The following is a 17211-nucleotide window of genomic DNA, read 5'->3' on the forward strand; positions in this document are numbered from 1 at the left end:
TTTTATTCAATCAAACTATTTTAGTCATTAATCATAATTCAACTCGTTTAAACCATAAAACAAAATGAGTAAATAGTAGGTAGAATATAATTTTAGTTGATTTATTTTTGAATATTAAAATTAAGTAATTTAAAAATAGCAACAATTTATTGTCTATAATTTATATAAATTAATCCTGTATTAAAATAATTACACACGATTTTTTAAATAATATAATATCATACACTTCAAAAACACCAACTATTTTCATGAAAGTAACATTATTATTATTATTTATTTAATAGTAATAAAAAAACAGGTAGAAATTAAAAAAGCAAAACTGTGGAGAGCGCGAGAGAAGTTGGGAACGGGCGAAAACCCGAACCTATATTTCTTTTCATTCTCGCTCTCACCTCAACGACGGTGCTGTGTGGAGCCAAGATTCTCTCTCATCGTTCTCTAATGGCACCGACACTATCGTCAGGTGAATCTTTCTTTTTCTTTTTCTTCTTCTTCTTCTTCTTCTTCTTCTTTTCTGATTTATTTATTTGTTTGTATGAATGTTCATTATTATAACTATTGTAATAATTGTTATTGTACATTTTATTGTATTTGATTTCGTCTTATCACGTATACGTGCCGTTCTCTCTTTGCTGAGATCGACTCTTTAAACACAGTAGAATCTTGACCTGTGCTTGTAATTTAGTTTGTCGCTTTCTGAAATTAGATTAGACTGCAGTTAAAATCTCACGAGTGGTTAAATAGTGTGGCATTGTCTAAATTACAAATGCATTTAAATGTAAACGTAACTGCTGATTAATGATTGTAAGTTGATTGAGGGATAAAGGTTTGTTGGCAGTGATACAGAACAAATTAATAGATTCATTTAGAGAATCTGCCAATGTTTATGAACCATATACGAATCCTCTGGCGCATTGGAATCTTTCGTTGAGCCCAGAATTCACTGTTCAGTGTTTTATGTTAAATAGTGTCAGGGTCCATGGTTGAACTATAAGAGAGAAGAGAGAATTGGAGAAAAATGTGATAAACTGGAAAACTGTAAATTGTCTTAGAATGAGTAATTTCAGTTCCAAAAAGTATAATGGGGCTTATTTAGCCAATCTAGACAACTACTTTTGACTAATTTTCTAACTGATTTAACTAATCTATAAATAACACCTTATATTTATATCTATAATAAAATAGGTTGCTGTCAACTAAATAATTTAAGAATTTTGACCTGTGATAAGTTTCAATTTTAGGTTAAATTGCTTCAAAATCAAACAAAGTTGCAGGTTTAGTGGTGAGCAGAGTGAAATTCTGTAAATGGTTGTGTACTTTCATTGCATATCGAAATCATGAAATGTAGTGATGGATTTGTCTGACGTGTATTGGCAGCGTATTTATTTATACATGGAAATTTTTAGTCCATTTTTTAAAATACTGTCATCTTATGGTAGCCTGTTGGCAAATTATTATAACATTTTATGCTTGTATGTATAACTTAAAAAATGACATGTAGGTGAGGTCTTAGCTTCTTATTTGTACTTGTACTTCCTTCCTTCCTTCACTACCCTTTATTTTTTTGGATCTTCTTGTAATTTTTTTCTTCACCATTTTTGGAGAGTACTTGTTAATTAAGAGATGCTTCTTTTATTAGTTACTTCATTGCGTTTTAGTTATCTCTCCATATTCTGTAAGGGTTATTTCTTCATCCAATCAATCTTTTCAACACAGAAAGTTACTAACAATGACACTGAGTTGGGGTTGTCATTTATTTTATTGTTTTTTGCAGGTATTGATGACAATCTTGATCTTCAAGAAGTTATTTCTAAGGGCTTATCAGGTTTCGATGAATGGACTTTACTGATTTCAGAGGTTGAGAAATTATTTCCGGTAAGTTTGATTTCAATAACTGAACATGGTAATTGATTTTATTTCATTTTCATGAGATCAACGTAGCAAACTTATGTTTGATATGCTTTGTATGGCTGTATTAATTTAGGTTAACTAAATAAACTGGGTAATTAAATTATCGTCTTTATTGATTGTCTAAAATGTTGGATGCTTTCCTCCCTCTTCTCTGGCTCTGGTTTGTGTCATACTAGGTAATTTTGCTAATTCTGATAGGAAAATTAAAGTCTAGTTTCATACTCATGTGGAAGTTCTGTAGATGATTGTGAAGGAGAGTTTGAAATTAGATGGTTTTCATACACTTTTACTGACCTTTTTTTCACAGAACAAGACTTTATTAACTGAAATGTGAAATGCAGAATAAGAGGAAGCCCTCCTAAATTAGTCAAAATACTTGGAGAAACCAACTACAAGTATTTGGGTTTAATGTCCTTTTCAGTACTTCTTTCATTATTTATACAACACTGAAATTTCCCACATAGGAAAAACCATTGCTGATGCTTAAGTTGTATGTGTTGAGATCTCACATTGACTATAAATATGACCAACTTATAGTATATATAAGTTTATATCTTACAAGCTTGTTTTGTGAGTTTGAGTTAGGCTTATAGTTCATTTTCTAAGAGTATGCAAATTTTAGAGGTGTTTATGATGTGATATTGATAATATTAATGTCTTCATTATAGTAACTTGTAAATTAGATGATGGATTATAGGTGAGTTTGTTTAAATTTAAGTATAAGCGCTTTTAAGAAAAGTGATTTATTTATAGGTGATTTTTATTAAACTAACTTAAAATTAATGTTTGGTTACAATTATAAAAAAAAGTTTTTTTAATTAAAAGTGATTAACTTGTTTTGGGTATGACATTACAAAAGTGTTTTTTTTTCTAATTACGTAAAAGACCTTATATAATATAGGTATTTATAAAATAACATATTTGTTTAAAAAAAAAGTTTTTTAAAATTAAAAGTATTTAGTATATTTTTACATTTTTAAATTATATTTTAGCTATGGTCATTAACTCAATTCAACCAACATAATAAAAGATTGAAAATCAATTTTTGATGAGTCTTTTTTGTTTTTTAATTGAATCTTATTTTTCCTCATGCAATTTTTTCTCACAATTCTTCCAGTCTTCTAATGTATCCAAAGTTATTATAAATATGTGATCCTAAGAGAGGGAATTTCATTCTCTCAAATTCATTCTCTACTCTTCGATATTTTCTCAAGTGCTATTATGGGATTTATTGTTACAACAAAGTTTGAGTATCAATAATATATCTTGTTCAATTTCTGCAGGACGATGTGGAGAAAATATGTTTGGTTTATAATAATTTCTTGTCCGAATTTCCTCTGTGTCATGGATATTGGAGGAAGTATGCTGCCCACATGTCATGCATATCCACCACAGATAAGGTTGTTGAAGTGTTTGAAAAAGCTGTGTTAGCAGCAACATTTTCAGTCAGTGTGTGGTTTGATTACTGTAGCTTTGGCATGTCAGCTTTTGAGGACCCATCTGATATTCGGAGGTAAGTGTAGTTAACTTAGGGAACGTGGCACACAGTAAAAACTGTTTGGGATAAATGGTTTAGGTGACCTATTCCAGCAGTATCCATATGTTTCCACACTATTATCTCTTTATTCTCTTCTAAGGCGTTTACTCTAGCTTCTGCTGAAAGAATGAGCTGATTTCTTGATATGTTTTAATTCAGATTGTTTGATAGAGCCATGTCCTTTGTTGGGAAGGACTACTTATGTCATATCTTGTGGGACAAGTATATTCTCTTTGAGTTTTCCCAGCAGCAGTGGATATCCCTTGCTCACATTTATATCCAAACTCTTAAGTTTCCAACCAAAAAGTTGCACCAGTATTATGACAGGTAAGGCTTTTATTGTGAAACTTCTTGATGGAAATTGATATTAAAACAATGTTTGTTTACTAGGCTATGAGTATGAAGTCATATATAACTTTTATGTCCTTCTGCCCCCTCTTTGCTTGAGGTCTGAGTTAATAATGGAAACTGTGCTACACTTACATTCTTGTCAACTTTATGTGTTAAAATAAAGGAAAAAAGATATAGGATTAATCCCTTGTGTATATTGAACACATAGGGTTATGTTTATATAGAGATTAATCATACAAAAAGTATGGACTAAGTCCATTAGTGCATATAACTTGTATGTATCCAATTTGTTACAAATATAATCAATTCTAGGTCCTCGTAAAGATTAAGTAAAAATATTTGCTAATTGATCATTTGAATTAACAAACTCAGTCTTGTTGTCTTCAGATACAATATTTTCTCGAATAAAATGACAATCAATTTCAATATGTTTAGTCCTTTCATGAAAGATGAGATTAAAGCTAATACGAAGAGCAGCTTGTTTGTCACATATAAGTGTCATTTGAGTGACCTCTCCATATTGGCAATTAATAAAAAATACATAATATTAGTTAAAATATTCTTGCCAATATAATTTATAACCTTAAATTAAATTTAGTTAAATTTTTGAGATACAGTTCCTCAAGCAGAATAACATTTAAATATATTATTATGTCTCTCACGTTATTAATTCTATATACTTATTATATTTAGAAGATTATAATTTATATTTGTAGTATATAATCTCCCCTTTCAATGATTTGAATGAGATGTTTCTTTAGAGTGAATATATATAATTCTAATTAACAATAATATATCATAAAGAGTGTGTTCATTGGTCAAGATATTTTTAACTGGTAATTTTTTCTCTTGATTAATTAAGTAGAAGAACTAAAAATGAAAACAGTTTAAGAAAAGGGTATTTATATGGTAATTGGAATTGCAGATTCTTAACAGGGAGTAGGAAGCAAGTATTTAGTTTTTCAACAGTTACTTGTCATTTCTTGGAGGCTGTACTTCATATCTTTTAGTATTTACTTAGATATTACATCTTTGTTTTAGTCTCCACCTTCATTTTATATTGTTTTAAATGGATCATTGTTATCAAATTTTATAAACAATGCTTGCTCAACAAATAAATGTCTGCATTATATATGGGTACATTTTATATTATATATGCATATATTTGAATAATACACTAACCAGATATTTGTTATATATTTCAGTTTTAAAAAGTTACTAACTGTTTTGGAGGAGGGCATAGCAAACCATGAATTGCAATCTGAGCCATGTTTTGATTGTGAAATTCCTATGACTACGTGTTACAAGGATGGTGAGATTTATCACATTATCAAAGATATGATGGATTCATCTGTTGGATTGACTAGTTCAATAGCCCTAAAAAGGTACAGGGCCATTGGAGAACAGCTTTATCATAATGCTTGTGAATTGTATTCGAAAATCAGTCCCTTTGAGGCTAGTATTCGAAGACATTACTTTCATGTTCAGCCTCTTGATGCAAATCAATTGCCGAATTGGCATAATTATCTGGATTTTATTGAACTTCAAGGGGACTTTGACTGGGTAATTTTCCACAGTACTCACAGAAAATTTTGTCAGTTGCTTTATTTTTATGCTGGCTAAAATCTTTCATTCCTCCCATTGAGATAGGCTGTGAAACTTTATGAGAGATGTTTGATTGTGTGTGCCAACTATCCTGAATACTGGATGCGTTGTGTGGACTTCATGGAAGCCAAGGGAGGAAGAGAAATTGCAAACTATTCTTTAGACCGAGCAACTGAAATTCATTTGAAGGTATCTTCATATTTACCTCAAGTTGATTTAATTTCTTATTAATTCTCTGCTTCTGCACATGCTTCTTTTTTTGAGTTTCTCTGTAGTAGTCTGGGAAACAATAGACAAAGGTTAGGTATTTTGAAGAATGCACGTGTGAAGTATTTACTAATGTTAAATGGAAATGGATGTCTATAATTCAGAGACTAATTTGTGATGACATTTTATAAGTGAAAAGGAAGAAAATGAAATGTAATGGCTTGAATCTGGAAGGTCACTTGCATTCTGAGTCATGTTTAATTGAGGGGGAAAAGACAATTAATTTGGCACATCTTAATAACAGTCTTGTGATATTTCTTGAATGTCTATCCCTACTTTTGTGGCTTTAGAATATGTTTATTTATGTCGTTTGCTTTTGTTTGGTGCTATGCTCATCATTGATTTCAAGGAGTCTTTTGAATTTAAAGGATGACAAAAATCAGTGAGTATTGGCTCAGCTGATATTTTATACATGTATGAAAAAGGTGAGAACAAGTACAATAGAAGGAAAAAGATACAGCATATGATATGACCCTTAACACTTAAGTTAGATACAGCAAAAAAACAGATTGGTTAAAGCTAACGAGTAATAAACAACTATTTTAATAAAATCAAAGATAGAGCATACAAAATACTTGCTTCATATTAAAAAAAAGCCAAGATGATGGTTATTCACCTTCCATTTTACAAAATACCTGTTTTATCTCAAATTTCAAATATGTTAAGATAGGAAGAAGAGAAACACCAAAAACTTAAATTGGTTCATTTTTTACAAGAGAACTACATCTAGTTGTTTAATAACCCTGATTAGAACAATTCACTAGTTTTCAAAGTTTTACAAGACTCACAATAAAATAAGAATGAAAAACTACCTCACAAGATCTTTTACAGTAATAAAAAAGGAACAAGATCACTTGAACAAACTCTTAGAAGAGAAATGAAAAAGAAAGACTCAAAGGTGATCCCCATCTTTGATGAATGATCTTGAAGCTTTTTGATTTTCTAAAGAAACCAAGAAATGTGTTTTTAATAGCTGTAGAACTCTCCTTAGGTGTTTGATATATTTTGAATCTTTCTCAATTTGATTCAATGAAAATAACTTGAAGTAGCTCATACATATAGTTGATAGGATTAATCAATTAAAATAGAATTTAATCTGTTAAAATATTCCTTGCACAAAGGAAGGGCATTGAAATGGATTAATTTGAGTTTGTTATCAATTTAAATTCTAATCGGTTAAATGTGAGATCTTGTAAAAGCTCAAGTGGCTTGATGTGAAATTTACCAATTAAAACTTGATTTTAATTGATTAAAATGTTCTTGTTTTCCAGCAATTTGAAGAACATTTTAATTGATTAAAATTGTTTTTAATCCATTAACAACTTTTTACCCTTCAACCTCTAACAAAGCAATCCAAATTGATTTCTCTACATAGTTTTTACACGACCAAAGGCAGCAGAGTCATTTACATGACAATAAACATCAAAATTATAACCTTAAAACTCAAGATTAAACTTCCAAATCAAGTCATAATCATTTGGCACTAGGTGGTTCAAAGCATTAGATATTCTAACTTCAAGCTTTTCTGAATCAGCAGTCTTTTTCCATCTCAGGAAATTAACTGTTCAAGCGGCTTACCAAATTAGTATGAAGTTAACACATTCACCTATCTTCAAATATTCTCTAGGTTGGAAAAGGTTTTTATTTTATTGTTAGTGCATGATGCTCAAATAGTGGTCAATGTTCATATTTGGGAATTTTGGGCCTCGACTTCAAAACTTTTTCTTCTTCTGAAAAATGAATAAAATGAAGGCCTTGTAATTTCCATGGGAAAAGCCAAGTTTCCTTGGGATCATGAACCAATTTCACATAAGTTGGAGTTGTTAGGTGAAGGTAGGGGCATGAATGGTTTTTTTACCTTAATAAACCCCTTATGTGAGTCTTTTGAGCTTCATGATGAGAATTTGGGCACAGGGCTTTATTCAATCCCTCAAAATTGACTTATAAGGTGAGGATTGTCCAACATTATACGGTGGTAAGATCTTTAGTCAATGTGAGATCTCAACGCACCTTCTCATTCCTAGATTAGGCATTTGAAGTGTGGACAAATGTGGGTGGCCTAATAGCAACACCTACATCTGAAGTACAGAAAAATACGGGAGACCAAATAATGGATTTAGGATAAGCTCTTATAACTTCTAAAAATTTGGGCTTATGATCTTATTCAACTATAGAAAACCAACTTGTAAATGACTAACCAAGTCTTATGAGGATTACAGTGGCCATATTAGAACTACAATTTTTCTTTTGTCCGAACTCAGTGATAATTCATTTTTAGGCACTCTTACAGTTCAACATGAAATGAAAGTGATACACTTGGTTAGAGCACCATATAAAAGGATAATCCACAATATTGCTGAGGCATTCTTCCTGCTCCTCTTCTGCTCCAATTGAAGATAAACAAAATACCATAGTTCTATATAAAAAAATGTGAAAATTCTATATACTTTGTTTTTTGTATTCTATTGTGTGGTTTATGATGGGAAGGTTACTAATGACAACTAAAAGGAAATCCAACTAAGTTTGTCCACTATTCTTTATGGCAAGTTGAGTGGTATTTTTGCATGGTTAGTTAATTCTTTCCAATCTCATTATTTCTTAACTTCATGCCTAGGTTTTTCCTTTCTTCTTTAGGCTTAGTTTTCATAGCTTTGATGCCTGAAATGCAATGTTTATAGCTCCATCATATTTTTGCTGCAGAGGGTGCCAGGAATCCATTTATTCAATGCCAGGTTTAGGGAACAAATAGGAGATGTTTTTGCTGCTCGTGCTGCATATGTTCAGAGTGGTAAAGAGAGAGATTCAGACTTTGTGGAGAATGTTATATCAAAAGCTAATATGGAAAAACGTTTGGTATGCAATGAGCCTTTATTCCAATTAAAGGAAAATCTGTAACACCCAGGTACAAAAAAGTGACTTCATGTGCTGCTTTATATTTTTTATTGCAGGGAAATACAGAATCAGCTTTCAGTATATACAAAGAAGCACTAAAAATGGCAGCTACAGAGGAAAAGTTACATGCACTCCCTATTTTATATGTTCATTTCTCCCGGCTAAAATATATTGTAGGTATTATGTACTTATCTGTTACTAGGAACTTAACAATTTGTTTTGGATGTTACTATAAATATTTTTTTTTATGATCTGAATCACTCAATCAATGTTTTTGTGTTTTTGAGAATATTCATTTACTCTAATTATTTTTTCTCTTTTTATTCTTTCTTCTAGATTGTATTAGATGGAATTTAGTTCTTTGGATGTCACTAATGATAATCCAGTTAGAACTTACGAGAATTCAAGTACAAAAGAAAAATTCATTAGAGTGAATAATATGTATTTTGTACAAAATTTGAGCTAAAAGCACTTACATTTAGTTCCTTAATTTAATGAAAAAGCTCTTTTTGGTATATTTTTCTTATATTATTGAGTATAAGAAATAGGAACATTTCTCACCCTAGATATCAAATAAATTTTTTTCAGACCCTAACCTTCTGATATCCTAAATTCCTTAATGTTATAAACATTTTGTTTGCTTTTTCTTGTCATTGGCTAATCCTACATCAATTAGAGAAATATGTAAATTTTAGTATATAAGTGGGTGCAAACCTCACCTTGCAAAATGATTTTTTAAGATTGAGTTAGACATAAAATCCACTTTCTAAGATAGTATTAGAGTATGTAAAATAAAATAAAAAAGCATAAAAAAACAAAAGTTATGAAGATAGGGGCCAAGCCTGTTACATCTAACACTCACCCTCAAGTTGGTGCATATAAATTGTATGTACGAAGCTTGTTACAATATAATCAATTCTAGGTTCCCTTAAAGATTTACTTAAAATTTCTGCTGGTTGATCATTCAAATTAACAAACGGTCTTGATATCTCCAAATATAATTTTTTGTTGAATAAAGTGACAATCAATCTCAATATGTTTGGTCTTTTCATGAAAGATGAGATTTGAGCTAACATGAAGAACTACCTGATTGTTACATATAAGTGTCATTTGAGTGACCTCTCCAAATTGCAATTCTTTAAGTAATTGTTTAAGCTCACAAGTAGCTGAGACCATAACTCTATATTCTACTTATGCATTATCTCTTGCCACAACATTTTGGTTCTTTCTCTTCCAAAAGACCAAATGGAGGCACAATATTTAGAAGTGGATCTCCTAGAAGGAGTTTCTGCCCAATTAGCATCTGAATACATACAACTTTAGTATGGTTATTGTGACATACAACAAACTTTTTCTAGAAGAACCTTTAGTGTACTTCACTATACAAGTAACTACATTCCAATGATCTACATATGGAGAATTAAGAAATTGACTCACCATACTGACTCCAAAGAAAATGGAAATGTCAGGACAAGTAACTATAAGATAGTTCAATTTTTCAACTAATCTTTTGTACTTCTTAGGATCTGAGTGAGGCTCCCTCTAATTAGGTAGGAGTTTGGCATTGAGATCCATAGGTGTGTCAACAAATTATGAATTCATTAACCTAGTTTCTTATAAAATATCCAATGGATACTTCCTTTGAGTTATAACAATTCTGTTGTTGGATCGTGCTACCCCCTCAATCCCAAGAAATATTTGAGTTTTCCAAGATTTGTGACAAAGGTGTTGCTTTACTTGTGAGATGTCATGGTGATCACTGTTTGTAAAAACAATGTCATCAACATATACTACTTGATAGATACACCTAACACTTGAGTGATGATAAAAAATTGAATGATCTGCCTCATTGTTAGTCATACCAAATTAGTGAACAGCAATGTCAAATTTTCCATACCAGACCCTAGGAGACTGCTTGAGGCCATATAAAGATTTGTGGGGACTACATACTAATCTAGAACACTCCTCTTGAGCAACAAAACTTGGAGGTTGTTCCATATAAATTTCTTCCTATAAATCCTCATTAAGAAAAACATTTTTTACATTTAGTTGATAAAAAAGGTTATAAAATTTGGTATATAAAAGATAGAGAGAATGCATAAGAGAAAGAGACTGAATATTATTACATTCATAATTGTCTGAGTACAATGAAAGAAAGCCTATATATAGACTTAAGAATAAAGTCCATATACAGATCAAACAGAACAAGGCCCATACATGACCCAAACAGAAAACAGAAACACAAAAAACAGAAAGCAACAAACAACAAAGTTTTATGTTGAAAACAATCAACTGAACATTTACATTATACAATACTAATAAGAGGCCATTGTTGAAAAGCAACCATGACTGTGAATAAGCAAACGAAGACCCTCTTTGCCAGTAGAGAAAAACTGTCACCATAGTTTAAAACAAAAATTTGTGTATAACCTTTGGCTACAAGACAAGTTTTGAGACGATCAATAGTATCATCAAGACCAACTTTGATAGCAAAAGTCCACCTAAAACCGACAACAAATTTCCCATAAGGTAAAAGAACAAGTTCCCAAGTTCTAATATTTTGAGTAACACTTATTTCATCAACATGACTTGACGCCAACCTGGAAAGCCTAAGACATCACCTACAAATTTTGGAATTGACACATAACAAATAAATGAAATGCAAGTATAAAAAGGTTGAGATAACCTGTGGTAAACTCAAAGCAGTATAATGGAGAGAGAGAGAGATTATAGATAGTGTATAGCTTTAATGAGAAAACATGCACTAAGAACCACATCACTAAGAGAGAACATGCACTTGAAGTTTGATGAAGAGTACCATGAAAAACCATAAAATTTTGAAAAGAATGAGAAGATACCCACGAGTATTATTACTGTACAAGGTTCAAACAAAAGTTCCAAATTGATTTTTAATTTCATTATAAAAAGATTGAAATATAGAAAATAGCTCAGAATAATTTTTCATTAAAACAACCAATTACATCTTGAATAATCCTTTGTAAAAGTAACAAAATACTGAAATCCTAAATTGGACTTAACACAATTTGGTCCCCAAATTTTAGAAAGGAGACAAAGCACATTGTGAGATGCTGCTAGGAAAAGAATTACGAACGATTGTGTTTCCCTAATTGACACGACTCACAAGACAAACTTGATAACTTAGACAAATTTGGATCAAACTCTTACATTTTGGCAAGAGTAGGATGTCTCAGTTGAACATGAATGAGAGATGGAGAATCCATTACCGTACCAACATGTGCAAATGTCCATAGGTGATAAAGACTGTGAGACTCACATCCAGTGCCAATCATCTGTCCCGAACTCCGGTCTTGTAAACAAACAAAATCTTTAGTAAATGAGATAATATAATCAAGGGAACGTGGGAGAAGACTAATGGATAATAAGTTAAGTGGAGATCCAGGGATATAAGAATATTATCAATAGATTTAGAAGGAAGGAAGAAGATAAATAGTCCAACAACATGTGATGAGACCATAGAGTCATTGGACATGGTAACAAATGGTAAATAACCCAAAGTAAACAGAGAAGAGAAAAAAGATTGAGAGTCTATCCTAGTAAGGGTTATTTGACCAATCTTGTCATCTATATTGGACTACCCACAAATATCTAGTCATGCTTAAGATGTCCAGTCTTCGGCGCAAGGGAGTGTGCGTAAGGGAGTGTGTTTTGTGAGGTTGATTTACAATTAAAATCCACTTTCTACGACTAGCAATCAAGCATAATCGGTATGATTTTTTGGAAATTCTTTCTTCCTATTTTTTCTCCTCCATTGTTTATTTTATTTCGTTTTTTAATATCAGCAATCAGTATGGCTTTGTAGAATGGCATTCAGTGAGAATAACTTCTGTAGAATTAAAAGACTGGCTTGGGTACTTTTAGGCTATTATTACTCATTACAATTAGTGATTTCAACTTCTTTATTAAGTGCTTGACAAAGGAATGATGTAGGCATATCATATCATAATTATGCGGAGAGTTCTTTTTAAATGGAAACAAGAAAAAATGTCACTTTAATGAAGAATGCTGTTGTCAGGAGTAATTAACAACTTCTTTAAACTAATTAACTAATAACTATACACAGGAGTTCTTTTTAGTGGAAAACAAAAAAATATCTGTTGCCTTTATTATGAATGCAGTTGTCAGTCGTATTTAACTAATTTTTGTTTATCATCTATTCCTTTCTTGGTTTAAGAGTACAAATAGTGCGGATGCTGCCAGAGATGTCTTAATTGATGGTGTCAGAACTTTGCCTCAAAACAAATTGCTTCTGGAGGTATGTTTGTAATATATTAAACTAAAGTAGAGATGGTTCGATAAGTATACATGTATATACACTTTCCAAGGGTTAGATTAGAACCCTTCTCCTTCCAAGACACCGACAACCAACTTGGTCTGGTACCAATTGATAAGATGAGCAAAGCATTTGGGGAATTCATCTTCAAAGACTAGCTATTAAAGGTGGAGAACCAAGTACTTAAATACTATACTGAGCATTCCATAGTGCTTGATGTGGGACTTGCGCACCCCATAATACCCATGTTCATACCAACTTGCTGCTGGATTCAGAGGGGCAAATTCACACTGACTGATCAAGTAAAAATTTAGTTACTACTAACCTACATGGTTAGTGAGAACTGGGACACCACCCAATAAAATGTGGCGAGGAAGAAATTATGGGGTTTCCAGGTGTCCTGTTTGACTCAATAAATAAACAAACTAAATTATGAATAAAGATAAAATTAATTTGTTTTTTAGACAAAATTTGAGTACAAAAACAAGGGTCCCCCTAATGCATAGGGTTTCCTCTCTAACAAGGAGTTTCCTCCTTTAAAACACAGGAAATAGCAATCCCACATCTTGATTCCCCTTTTACAAGTATGTAACAACTTATATTGCACAATGCGTCACTTCGTAACCTATAACTGCCTAATCCAAAATTAATGAAAATGACTGCTTAATCCAAAATTAATATGAAAATAACTGTCTAATAACTCTCTGGTATTATAACTGCTAAATAATCATGTTCCACTTAAAGTTATTAGACTAAGATGAAAAACTAGAAAGGGACAGTTCGTATTCCCTCCAGATTGCGGCATTGTTGAAAATTAATTCACGTGCCCATCGAGCAAACTTCTTTTTGAGCTGGTGTGAAGGATAGGCTCACTATTAGCTAGTGCTTAAATCGGCAAGATCACAGTTTGGGTCACTTGAGAATTGTTATTTCTGTTAAGCTTGTGCTTTCAGGTACAAGCCCAGGGATGATTTTATTTTCAGAAGGTAATTTTTTGCATGTGTGGATAAAATCACATTTTAAATTATGATAAATTTTCTTCAGTTGATTTTAAGTACTTTTCCAGGAGTTGATAAATTTCTCAATGATGCATGGAGGTACAAAGCACATGGCTGTAATAGATTCAATTATTGCTGATACAATATCTCCAAGGTCTGGATCACAAGGTTTGAGCGCAGAAGATGCAGAGGATATATCAAACTTATACCTGGAGGTTATATTCTTTATGTGTTCAATTATAATAGTCTGTCATTATGATTTAGGGTTAAAGTAATATAAAGTGTTTTTTTTATATATTTGTTAAACTAGTTATTTTTCTCATGATTTAACCTGTTAATATTATAAATATTTATAGTTATGCTTGTGCATGGAAGTACTGTTATTTGTGCTATAGTGCATCTCCCTTGAAAAATATTTATGGCTTTTACTTTGTCACTATTATTTCCTGAAAAAAAAATCTTTCAATCCGCTGTAAGCTCCTAAACTTGTATTTAGTGTTTTAATAAAACAAAAGTATTTTAAATATTTATAGATTGTTTGGTTTTGCTAGTGGTGATCCTTTTTATACTGATATTTCTATTGGTAAACCTTCGCCACTTGAAGCTTAGATACCTTAAAAAATTTATTCTAACATGTCTATGTTAATATACCAGTTTGTGGACTATATTGGAACCATACATGATGTAAGGAAGGCGTGGAATCGGCACATAAAATTATTTCCAGACTCTGCTCGGAAAGATTTACATGAGCAATCTGCCAGACACAGAAAATTGCTTAATTTGATGAACAGGAGGGAAGAGATTTCTGTTGTCATTCCTAATCAAGCATCTAGAGATTCTATTTCTAATTTGCAGGCACATTTACATAAAAACGACAAGAAAGTGGCATTGCTAAAATGTTGTGATAACCAGTGTGATGCTACTAATGATGGATTACTATTGAGGAAAAATAAAAATACTTGTTCTAATGATACAGATGCATACAAGCTTCAAATTATGGAATTAGATGACAAAATAGAAGAAAATGGGAGAGAATTTTCACTCCCTGTTTCTGAGGAACCAAGAGACAATGATCCTGAAAATAATGTGTCATCTTCCACTTTAGTGGAAGTAAAAGAGGAATCAACCAGAGTTGTTAAGAATATAAAAAATAGTTCTGAATCTGATGTTTCATCAGAAGAATTTTTACGTCAAACTGGATATAACCAATCGTCACAAGCATTGCAAACTCCCTCAAAGGAAAGTACTTCTTTTTCCAAGGAAAAGTGTGAGTTTGAGTCTGAAGAATTGAAGCCACGTTCTCTGAAAAGCATATCATTGAAACACCAGGAGTGTGTAGCCATTCCAGAAAGCCATAAGTCAAATAGTAGACCAATAATTGGTGGTCATACCATAAATGAGGACAACTCTGCTAGCACTCAAGATTTTGAGTGTACCCAAGTTTGCAAAAGCCCATATTCCGCACGCCATCGAGATCAGAGAGCAAGAAAACCATTTCTACCACCTCGGTCTTCTGGTAATAGTGGTGGAAATTGGCATAGAAAGAGAAATGCTGGTCAATTTAAAGGTCCCAAATTTGGCTATAGGGGAAATACAGATAGAAAACAGCACCAACGGCAGCAGCTATCTCCACAACAGATTCATCCACCTGAAGCGGGTGCACAAATGGCTGGTACTTCAGATTACTCCTCTCAGCAATGCAATCCAGGACAAAATCAGTTTCAATCTACTGCTGCTGCTACTGGGTTAATGGCAGCTCCATTTTGGCCTATGCAAAACATGCAGATGCAGAACACTTCATCTCAGTCTCAAACACCTGTCAATACCACATCACTTGTACTACAACATCCAATGCAAGGGAATGGCCAATATGGATATATGCAGAATGCCCAAGAATATAGTCAGTCATGCCAATACTATTACTATCAGCAGCAGCAGCAGCAACTACAACAACATTATATTCAATTACAGCAGCAACCGTTCCAGCAGGAACAGTCACAACAACTCCAACATAGTTCACTGGAACCTCTTCAACCACAGCAGCTCCAACAACAGGTTCTGCCGCAGCAGCAATATTATCAACAGCAGCAACCTCTGCAGCAAGAACACCCTAGTTACATCATGCACCAGCAGCAACCTCTGCAGCAAGAACACCCTAGTCACATCATGAACCAGCACCAACCTCTGCAGCAAGAACACCCTAGTCACATCATGTACCAGCAGCAGCCATCAACTCAGGTACATTAAATGTCAAAATTATAGGGTTTAGGTGGGGAAGAAAGAAAAGAGAGTATGAATATATGATCTTAAAGTGACTTGGTGTGTGTAACCTTGTAAAATGGGAAGCACCAGCACCGCTACAGATATAAGTTCAAGTAGGCTTGATTAACGCAGTGAGACAGATTCTAGATGAACAATTTTATTATTACAGTGAGATACTGGAACAACTTTTTCTGAACTCCGTTTGGACTCAAATCTACTTTTTTTGTAATTGCAGAGCAGCAGTCATCCTGCAGAAGACCAAGGGCAGGCAATATTGACGTCGCAGGTGAGTCTAATAATAATTCTTAATAAAAAGTGGTATCTTGGCTGGAGAATGATTTTTTTTGTAGGTAATTGCTGCACATATATATGGCTTGTTTTCCGGACCATTCTATCCTGAACTTTTTGATTCTTTGATCATGTAGGGCAACGGAGCAATAGTATCGCAACAATTAGACAAACTTGGATCGATTTCTTCTCCAGTGGTGCATTATTCTGAAGAGAAATCTACACAAGAGTGACATTTCTTTGTAGATATGATGGAATTTCAATTGTAAAATCAAGGATCGACACTGCAAGGGCTTTAGCTCAAAGAAATATAAGCATGAAATGTTAGCAAAAAGAAAAATGCTTGTAGTAATTCACATTTATAAAAGAAGAGCCTTAAGTAGAATTGTTTAATGCGACTCCTAAAATCAATGTCTATGTACTGTTCATTTTTTAAATTAGTGCGATTGGTTTCACTTTGAAAAATGATTTTGGATCCATTTTTTCTATATATAAATTGACATACTTGCACTTAAAATATAAGCATGTTAGTAATAAATATGTAGTACTATAAAAGGAAATACAATTTATAGAGCACACCTATATTTAACCATTTGTTATGATTCTTAAAAGCTTGAATCTAAAGTCGCAGTTAATTAGGAATTTAAACCAATGTGTAGTGTTATTGAATTTAAGTAACTTTTTAAATAGTTTTTGCAATCAATAAAGTTATACTAAGCTGTAGTAATACCTTGCTTTTATAATAAAAATATCTAAATATAAATCAATTTTGTCAGAGCTAATTATTC

At 32.3% G+C, this 17211-nt stretch overlaps 1 protein-coding gene across 3 annotated transcripts; it reads left to right on the forward strand.

The window, feature by feature from the left end:
- Nucleotides 1-300: 300 nt before the first annotated feature.
- On the forward strand, nt 301-16830 carry PRP39-2 (Tetratricopeptide repeat (TPR)-like superfamily protein). 3 transcript variants are annotated; one of them, XM_068614118.2, is made up of 13 exons: nt 301-463; nt 1775-1875; nt 3195-3424; nt 3608-3775; nt 5005-5362; nt 5450-5593; nt 8372-8524; nt 8620-8736; nt 12777-12857; nt 13942-14088; nt 14528-16111; nt 16371-16421; nt 16561-16830. In XM_068614118.2, the coding sequence occupies exons 1-13, from the start codon at nt 442-444 to the stop codon at nt 16654-16656; spliced, it is 3252 nt and encodes a 1083-aa protein (XP_068470219.1). In that variant the 5' UTR covers nt 301-441; the 3' UTR covers nt 16657-16830. The 3 variants fall into 3 exon arrangements, with proteins under 3 accessions (XP_068470219.1, XP_090155008.1, XP_090155009.1); XM_090298883.1 differs by having other exon boundaries at nt 343-463; nt 12777-13861; XM_090298882.1 differs by lacking the exon at nt 12777-12857.
- Nucleotides 16831-17211: the final 381 nt, after the last annotated feature.

This window comes from Phaseolus vulgaris, chromosome 2, assembly GCF_051622355.1.
Source record: "Phaseolus vulgaris cultivar YP4 chromosome 2, ASM5162235v1, whole genome shotgun sequence".
NCBI lineage: Eukaryota > Viridiplantae > Streptophyta > Magnoliopsida > Fabales > Fabaceae > Phaseolus > Phaseolus vulgaris.

Coding starts and splice junctions, on each gene's coding strand:
- PRP39-2 (XM_068614118.2), top strand. CDS start 442: ATGGCACCGACACTATCGTCAG. Junction 8,737..12,776: donor TCTCCCGGCTAAAATATATT/GTAGGTATTATG, acceptor TCTTGGTTTAAG/AGTACAAATAGTGCGGATGC. Junction 16,422..16,560: donor AGGCAATATTGACGTCGCAG/GTGAGTCTAATA, acceptor TTGATCATGTAG/GGCAACGGAGCAATAGTATC.